The sequence below is a fragment of the Lycium barbarum genome, chromosome 9 (assembly GCF_019175385.1).
Source record: "Lycium barbarum isolate Lr01 chromosome 9, ASM1917538v2, whole genome shotgun sequence".
Taxonomy (NCBI): Eukaryota; Viridiplantae; Streptophyta; class Magnoliopsida; order Solanales; family Solanaceae; genus Lycium; species Lycium barbarum.
In genome coordinates, this window is record NC_083345.1 from 854209 (window position 1) to 864156 (window position 9948).

At 35.7% G+C, this 9948-nt stretch overlaps 2 protein-coding genes across 2 annotated transcripts; one reads left to right on the forward strand and one right to left on the reverse strand.

The window, feature by feature from the left end:
* Positions 1-4703, forward strand: LOC132611309 (metacaspase-4-like). Its single transcript, XM_060325737.1, has 2 exons — positions 1-443; positions 3546-4703. The coding sequence occupies exons 1-2, from the start codon at positions 98-100 to the stop codon at positions 4454-4456; spliced, it is 1257 nt and encodes a 418-aa protein (XP_060181720.1). The 5' UTR covers positions 1-97; the 3' UTR covers positions 4457-4703.
* A 619-nt stretch (positions 4704-5322) lies between these two features.
* Positions 5323-9197, reverse strand: LOC132611310 (uncharacterized). Its single transcript, XM_060325738.1, has 2 exons — positions 8901-9197; positions 5323-5693 (listed from the first exon to the last, which is right to left on the reverse strand). Exons 1-2 carry the CDS (start codon positions 9099-9101, stop codon positions 5511-5513), a joined length of 384 nt encoding a protein of 127 aa, XP_060181721.1. The 5' UTR covers positions 9102-9197; the 3' UTR covers positions 5323-5510.
* Positions 9198-9948: the final 751 nt, after the last annotated feature.

Genomic DNA, 9948 nt, shown 5'->3' on the forward strand with positions numbered 1-9948 from the left:
CTTTGACTTAAAAAAGAAACCAAACCTCAAATAATTCAACCTAACAATCTCCAAAATTTCAAGAAGATAATTTTCAAGAACTTAAGCAAAAATTCCAATGGCAAAAAAAGCAGTGTTAATCGGAATCAACTATGCAGGAACAAAAGCAGAATTAAGAGGTTGTATCAACGATGTTAAACGAATGTACAATTGTTTAATCAACCGTTATGGATTTTCTGAGGAAGATATAACTGTTCTTATAGATACTGATGATTCTTACATACAACCAACTGGTCGGAACATACGTAAGGCATTGAGTGATCTTGTTGGATCTGCTGAGTCAGGTGATTATTTGTTTGTGCATTATAGTGGACATGGTACAAGGTTACCTGCTGAAACTGGTGAAGAAGATGATACTGGTTATGATGAATGTATTGTTCCTTGTGATATGAATCTTATTACAGGTAACTGCTTTTACTAAGTATTTATTTGATTTCGATCATGTGTTTGTTCCAAATTTTTGTTTTTTTTGTGTTGTGTGTTGAATTTTGTTGGTGGTACTTGTATTGCTTTGATTTCTATCTTGGGTTTGCTCCAAAATTGGATTTTTTCTTGTTTATTCTTCCTTATGATATGAATCTTGTTATAGGTACTTAACTATTGTTTTGATCTAAATCATGGGGTTGTTCCAATATTTGTTTTTGTTATTTTTGGTGTGTGTGTGTGTGTGTGTGAGTGATATGGATGTTATTGTAGGTAATTACTTGCTATTGCTTTGATTTCTACCAGGGGTTTGATCCAAGATTCTTTTTTATGTGTGTGTGATATGAATTTGCAGTTACTTGTATTGCTTTGATATAAATCATGGGTGTGCTCCAAAATTTGCTTTTGTTGTTGTTGTTGGGGTATGTGTGTGTGGGGGGGGGGGGTTGGTGGGGTTTTGGGGGAGGGGGGTGTTGTTTCTGTGGTAGGAATATAGGAGATGAGATCTTGAAAGGGTATTGGAAACAAAGTTGATCTTGAAAGGTTTTAGTTGATCTGTTATGATGATGATTCAGGTGGATCGAAGATTTAGAGGGATTTGTGAAATGATGAAATGGAATTTTAGAAACAGGAATTTGGGTTTCTAGAGTTGTTGAATGGGGGGATGAGGAAATGTTGGATTTATTGCAGGTACCAAGATTTGCTTATTTTTGCGCGTGTGGTTTGTGGATTTGTTGTGGTATCTAGGAGACTGGGGGTTTTGAAGGAAAAAAATAGCTTTTCCACAAATTTGTTCCAGTTTTTTTTTTCTTTTTTTCTGGTGTGTGTGATATGCATGTTATTGCAGGTAATTACTTCTAGTGCTTTGATTTCTATCATGGGTTTGCTCCAATTTTTTTTTTTTTTGGTGTGGTGTGATATGAATCTTATTACAGGTAATTACTTACTATTGCTTTGATTTAGATCATGGATTTGTTCCAATTTTTTTTTTTTTTTTTTTTTTTTTTTGTGTGTATGTGAGATAAGAATTTTATTGCGGGTACTTGAATTGCTTTGATCTGAATCATGGGTTTGCTCCCTTTTTTTTGTGTGTGCGTGTGGTATGATCCGTGTGTATGATATATGAATCTTATTGCAGGTACGTTGTATTGCTTTGATCTAAATCATGGGTTTGCTCCAAAATTTGCTTTTTTTGTCTGTGTGGTTGGGGGGTGGGAAACTAGGAGATTGAGATCTTGAAATGGTTTGGGAAAAAAAAAAAGATCTTGAAGGGGTTCAGTTGATCTGTTTTGATGATAATTCTGGTGGATCGGAGATTTGGGGAGATTTATGAAATGGCGAAATGGAACTTTAGAAATGAGAATTTGAGTTTCTAGATAATTGAAATTGTTGAATGGCGGGGATGAGGAAAAGTTGGTGAAAAAAAGGGGGTAAAATTTACTATATTGTGATATGAATCTCATTAATAGGTTTGTTCCAATTTTTTTTTTTTTTTTTTTTTGGGTTCGTGTATGTGAAGAGTTGCTGTGGTAAGAATTTAGGAGATTGAGCTCATCATATGGGGTCTTGAAAACAAGGATCTTGAAAGCGCTTATTGAGATGGATATGAGTTTTAGGGAGATTTCTGGAACAGGAAACTGGGGTTCTGGAATGAGCATTTGAGTCCAGAGTTATTGAAATTGTTGAATGGGGGGATGAGAAAAAGTTGGCAACGAAAGAGGGGATATAGTTGGTGTGTAGAGGGACTGGTAGTTTACTAATTTGGATGTGGAATTAGTAACTTTACCATTAATTTGATTAAAAATTGTAACATTACTACAAAATTTGGTAAAACGCAGGATATGATTTGTGGAGTTGATCTCATACGAAGCTTGGAAATTTTGAAAAGATATTCAAATGTTTCAATTGATCTGTTCTTGCTAACAATTTAGGTGGATATAAATATTGTGAAAAAAATGCAAACTTAGGAAGTTGAATATTAGAATTGAAAACTTGGGGTCTCGGAATGTTTGAAATGGTTGAACGAGGAAAAAATGGAAAAAAAAGTGTGAATGAAGTTAGGGAAAGTGCAGGAAAATCACGTCTGTAACTTTCGCAGTTCCCACAAGCATTTGTGTGTTTGTGTGGAAGAAATGTTTATCACGTATGTTCTGCAAGGCTAATCTTGCTGAACAACCTCAAAAAAAGAGGGAACAAAGTCAGGCAAAGTGTTAGAAAATCCAGTAAATGAGCGGATGAGCATTCTTTTTATAAAAAAGATTTTCTCATTTCTCGTTAAGGTTCTTATTTTTCTGTTCTTTTTAATGAAAAACTTAGATTCCTAACTATGCTAGCTGTTTTAGTTGAAAAGGAGATGCTATCTTACCCCTTCTTAACAAGGGGAAAAAAAGTTTCCTCCTTTAGTGATTTTTCAAGTTTCTATAGTGGAATTTCCTTGAAAGTTTCCTCTTACTGCTATTTCATTAGATTGGTGTTAGCTTGGCTAGTTTGTTTTGGTGATAATATATACGGTGATAATATATACTCTTTATCTTTGTTGGAGAGAGAGAGGGTCTACCGGAAACAGCTTCTTACCCCAACACCATTTTGGTGGAGTAAGGTCTGCGACTCTGCGTACATCCTACCGTCCTGAGACCCCACTTTTGGGATTACACTGGGTATGTTGTGATTGTTGAGAGTGAGACAGATATTTGAGGCTTAATTTTTTAGAAAATGGGTTGTGGGGTGGGGGTGGGGGTGGGGGTGGGGGGTAAGAGAGGGTTATGGAATGTTTTAATTCATAGAGTGGAAATGTGAATTCACATGTTTACAAAGTGGTTTTCTCATCCGTTTGTTCTTTCTATCCTCTCACATCATCCAATTTTTTCTTTTGTTGTAAAAATCGGGATGTAGATGATTTGATCAGTATTTGGATTTCCTTGACTTAATTTTTGTATAGAAACCATACCTTTTGTAAATTGCATCTTCTGGATGCTGTTAATAACATTATCATTACTTCATAAAAAGAACAGTTGACATTATTGAAAAAGTAACATGCAATTAATATTAAACTGTTCGACGGGTTGTTTCATCCTCTTGGTCAGATGATGATTTTAGAGAGCTCGTGGACAAAGTTCCTGAAGGTTGCCGGATTACAATTGTATCTGACTCATGCCACAGTGGCGGCCTTATTGATAAAGCTAAAGAGCAGATAGGGGAGAGCCACAAGCAAGGCGACGAGGACAATGAAAGCCATGGATCTCGTTTTGGATTCAAGAATTTCTTACGTCGAAATGTTGAAGATGCGTTTGAATCCCGGGGTATCCACCTTCCTGGCCGTCACCACCGCCGCGAGGAAGAAGAGGAGAATTTCGCTGAGAGTAGTGTGATTGAGATGGAAGACGGGAATCAAGTCCATGTGAAGAACAAGTCCTTGCCTCTTTCCACCCTCATCGAGATACTTAAGCAGAAAACTGGTAAGGATGATATTGATGTTGGGAAACTTAGGCCGACACTCTTTGATGTCTTTGGAGAAGACGCGAGTCCTAAGGTGAAGAAATTCATGAAGGTCATTTTTAACAAACTACAAAAGAAAAACGAGGACGGTGAAGGCAGTGGCGGGTTCTTGGGTATCGTTGGTAACTTGGCTCAAGAGTTTCTAAAACAGAAACTTGATGAGAAGGATGAGAGCTATGCAAAACCGGCTATGGAAACACACGTTGGAGATAAGGAGGAAGTTTATGCCGGTTCAGGAAATAGAGGTCTTCCGGATAGTGGAATTCTCGTTAGTGGGTGCCAAACAGATGAAACATCTGCGGATGCTACTCCTGCAGGTGGAGAATCTTATGGTGCTCTAAGCAATGCAATTCAGGAAATTCTGGCTGAATCAGATGGTCCAGTCACCAATGAGGAACTTGTTACCAAGGCTAGGAAAAGGATGAAGAGACAAGGGTTCACGCAACGCCCAGGCCTCTACTGCGACGATCATCACGTTGATGCTCCTTTTGTGTGTTAATTCTGCAGTATGTTTTCTGGTTGCTGTTGAAACACAAGTATGGTGTTAATGAGGTGTTATAGACCAATATCCCTTGTGTAGCCGTGTGGATGTGTGGATATTTTGCTCTATTTTTCATTTTGGCCTGAGAATAAGATATAAAAGATTCGCGGTTTTCTGTATTGTTGTGGAAACTTTTGATCTGAGATAATTATTTTGTATACGGAATGTGTTATAATTTAATGTACTAGTATGTCTGAATTTTTTATCATGTGCCCCCCATAAAATTGACCTTTGTCTTGTGAAACTATGGAACAGAAGGAAAGGAGGAGCTGAATTCTGAAATTTTGGTTTACTGCTCTTTGGTGAAATAAGAAAATGTTCTCAATTAGGTGGCTTTATAAATTATTACCATCAACTGATACAAATATGAATGGAATTACTACCTGGCAAATTTCTCTTCAATTTGGAGAAGGGCAATTGCATGAGCACATCAACTTTACATTTGTGAAAATTTATCGTTTATATCAAATCAATAGGAGTGTGTTTTTATCAAAACATTTAAAAGCTTGGACACTTAGATCCATTCGAACATATATTTGACGTTGAAATTTTAAAAAAATAGGTTGGAATTGTGTTCCAATGGTATTACTTTTTTTTTTTTTTTTTGGATAAGGTTAATTTGTGAGAGGTGAAGATACGTAAGTGCAAATTGGATATCGAAGAGTATTCACTTGAAATGCACTTCATATCACAATTTGGAAATATATTCTCAAGTTCAAGTTCAATTTTTCGTTGTCAATTTAATAACTAACTACAACAAATCCTTGGACGATTCTATGCCTAACACAATGTCAAGATGCATGTAAACAAAGTTGCTCACACTGGCAGTAAAATATGATTATTTAGATTTCAATCAAATTTCACTCATTCGACAAAGGACATTCTTCAAATTTTAATTTTACAAGTTTCAAAGAGACATAGCAATAACTCCATTTGTGTCCACTTCAAAGCTTTATCCACTGGGAAAAGTAGAACTACCAAAACAAAGCAACAAAGCCGGCTACGCGATGACCTACTTCTGTTCCTTCTTTGCTTCAGTATCACTTGGATTTGATACTGGTTGAATTCTCTGATAAGGTTTCCTTGTCAACGTTTCTCCCTTTAAAGCTGCAACGTATCTGTCATTTGTATTCTCCTTCCTCTGCAGTTCGCCAAGGTACTCAGCCAACCTCTCCTTATTAACTTTACCCATCATCTGTTAGAAAAAAACCAAACAATATATCTTCAGGAATTCACCACTCATAAGTCGAAGTACTAAGATACAAACGTAAGCCAATGAGACCAAAAGAAATCACTGTGAATGAAAAGAAACAATCATCTTCTGTAAAGATGAAGTCAAATAGTCTATTTGGTACCAGATGATAACCATAAACTTGTCACTTCCTTCATCCCTAACTTCCCTTCAAACAAAAGGCAACAATAATTCTAACAGGAAAAGTCACCACATAAGCAAAGAGATTCAACAAGTATTTGCTGTGGACTATTGGAGCAAGATGGAAAAGATTGCACAAGATAGAGAAGTAAACATTAAAATTATTTGTAAATCCTAACAACATCCTGCAATTTGTAAGAATAATATTTTCACAGTACCATCCCTTTCCTTTTGGTTCCCATAGATGGCAAGTGGCCAGTAGGTGTAAACCAAAGTTATGTGAAAGTGCTCACAACTCAGTTTTAATGTTCAACAAAGACAAGACATGAATGGGTATATTCAAATGCTGTGATCATCTTAATTTCTCCTCCTTAAGGAAATACTAGAAGGTGGTCTTCGAATCTTCCTTAATGATTACTCAACATCTTCAACAAAAAGCCCTTGTTGAAACCATCGAGATCAGAGACTGTCCCCTACACTGCCTTAGATAGCAAGCCATACCTTTTCTCAATAAAAGGTCTTTCAACCCACTCCTCTTCCGCACCACTTATAATGTATTCCCAGTTCCTCAACATACCATCCAGGCGTCCACTTCTTGTAGAATCCCATGATTTCAATATTTATTTCCACTACTGCTTAGAAAATACACCTGTCAATCTAATATCTTAAACTCCCTGTTCTGTCATATGGTGTCTCCTAAATACAGAGGAGGTGCTCCAGCCAAATGCTCAGAAGTAATCCAATTCATTTACACTATCCATTCTCTATCTACCAAGATTGGTTATCAATTGCTATTTTCTATATGTTAATTATTGATTATTTTATCCACACAAAAAAGTAAAGCTCCAAACATCATTTTCTTTCAAAAGGTAACAAGTACATCAAAAAAAAAAAAAAACATTATCAAATGATACTGCCAGAGCACTTTTTCAATTTGCCACATCAAAAAGCACAATCATCACAACAGAATGTACAATAGATATATGAGGCACATACTGATCTCGCAAGATGAAAGTTTTCTGCAGTATATACCATTACAAGTCAAAGGGAAGGCAATACACATTAGGAATTGATAATGCCTAACTAAATTTTTGGTATAGTCATAACCTCCGAAGGTAAAAAGCATATGCAGCACATTGTCACATACTGATCTGATCAGGTGAAAGTTACACGGGTAGTTACCATATTCAGCAAAGGAAGTGCAACACGCATTAGGAAATAACAACATACCCGGTGTAACCCCACAAGTGAGGTCTGGGAAGGGTAGAGTGCACGCAGACCATACCCCTACCTTCACAGGTAGAGAGGTTGTTTCCAAAAGACCCTCGGCTCAATTAATGATAATGACAAATCAATTTCCAGTACAATCATCGGAGAAGAATGTACAGCACATATGGATGCAGATACTAAACTGGACAAATGAAACATGCTCCGGTAATAACAGTAAATTAGCGGGAGCTTAATACTGAGGAATATTTACTTTGTCTATTTCTAACCATCCGGGAGATTGACATTACCAATTGCAACCAAAAAAAAAAAATTACACTATAACAACAGATAACACCAAGTCAATTTACGTACCATCATAAGAGTAGAAGTTACAATACATATGAATCAGATACTCATCTGGTAATAACAATACTACTAGCAGATGGAAGTCTAATACACGTTAAGAAATGATAATGACAAAGCAATTTTCCGTCCAATAATAAAGCAGAACCTACAAAACATTTGAAGCAGATACTCATCCCGCCATATGAAAGATGCTCCGGTAATATCAATTAGCTACGCAAAGGCCAAAGGGAGTAGAATACACAATAAGAACTGATAACATCAAATCAATTTTTGTACAATTATAACTGTAGAAGCTACAACACATATGAATCAGACACTGATCTAGTAATAACAATACTACTAGTCGAGGTGACTCTAATACACATTAGGAAACGATAATGTCAAATCAACTTTCCGTGCAATCATCAAAGCAGGATGTACAACACATTTGAAATAGATACTCATCCAGCCAGATGAAAGATGTTCCTATAATAACAGTATAATAGGCAAAGGGAGTGCAATACACATCAAAAACTAATAACGCGAAGTCAATTTCCGCACAATCATAACATGCAGAAGGTACAAGACACAATGACGCATCACTCATCTGGACAGAAGAAAGCTGTGTGATAATAACAATACTACTACGCGATCGAAGTCTAAAACACGTTAGGAGTTGATAATTCCTTAAGCAATTTCCCGTACAATTGAAATTGCAGAAGGTACAACTAGGTGTATTTTAACTTTTAATACATAAACGGTGATAGTTCAGGTAGGAAAAAGGAAACCTCTAATAGTTAGGGGAAAGTGATAATTCAGTGTTTTTTGACCATTAACTCTACCAATGATAAAAAATAATGCCAAATCAGTTTCCATTACAATCATAATATCAGAAGGTACAACTATTTTTTCAAATATATATTTCAGGTACCAAAGAGGAGCAACTAATAGTTGTGGTGTGAAACTTGCGAAAAAGTGATACAATTCAGGTTTGTTTTCGACCATTAACTCTACCAATTATCAATGATAATGCCAAAACAATATCCCGTGCAATTAAAACTGCAGAAGGTACAACACACATGAAGCACAAATTAATCTGGTAATAACAATACTACTAGGTGATGGAACTGACAATCTCTAAGCAATTTCCCGTACAATCAAAATTGCAGAAGGTACAATACACATGAAGAACTCAAGCACAACACTATCAATATTCGTACCTGAACAATCACCATCTATGTATTAAAACACACCTAGTTGAGTACATGCTCATAGTTCAGGACCGATAGTTGGTAGTTGGGATGTCAAACTCGCGAAAAAGCGATAATTCAGGTGTGTTTTTGACCATTAACTCTAGTCTCTACCAATTATCAATAATAGTCCCTAAACAATTTCCAGTACAATCAAAACTGCAGAAGGTACAACACACATGAAGCACTGAAGCACAAATTGATGTGGTGTTAAAGAGTAACATACTAGGGTTTCAGGACGAGCATTCTGCCTTAGCTTAGCTTCAAGTTCAGGACTGCGAGAATTAGTAGCTGACATAACACAGAAACCTATTATCCCTGGAACCACACCACAAACCGTCGCAAATCCGATGAAGAACGGCTTGGATTCCTTCGTTTGTCTCACTATCCACCTCCATGTTCCGCTCTTCTCCCATAGAATCGACATCGAATTTTGTGATTTCTCTGATTCTCTCTCACACTTTTCTTCTACTAGTACTATCGAACATTTCTTGGCAAAAGCATAGACAGCATTTTGGTCTTACAAAATGATTTAAAAAAAAAAAATGGTCCCTTATGTTAGTGCGAGTTCGAAGTAGTCCCTTACACTTTGTTTGGATTGTTGTATCGTATTACTCTGCGTCTTGAATTATCTGTTACTTTTTATTTTACATGCTCTTTAAAAAATAATTATTAATAGGATATTTGACCTACTTTATCCTTATTATGTTAAGGGTATATGACCTACTTTAAAAATCCTTATAACATTAAATCTCTCCAAATCTAATATTTACTCTATTTATGTGTCATCTCCATTAATGACAAAATTCTATTAAAGATAAATGAAGAAAAATAATTAAAACTTTAATATTTATTTATATAAGTGAAAAATTACAGGTCATAATAACTTTATAAATATATTTCTATGCAGATAATGCAAAAAAATTTAAAAATAGAGTCAAATTTTTAAGGATAGTTTATTTATACTGTAAATGAATTTTATTATAATTAAGAAAGATTCCATTAGTGACAACCACTTGTTTATTTATATAAACCATAGATAATAAGAGAGAAGTGAAACTTAAATATGCAAACATGTATGCACATACATATACACATACTGCATATAATTTTGAAATAACAATAAAAAAAATAGGCTTAAGTGATTAAAACGCCCTCAAACTTGGCACGAATCGCAACTTTAGTCCTCAAATTATTGTTGCACTTCGAGACACTCCTAAACTTGGAAAAATGGGTTTTAATTCATCCCCGAACTGCCACATGGCACAGCAAGT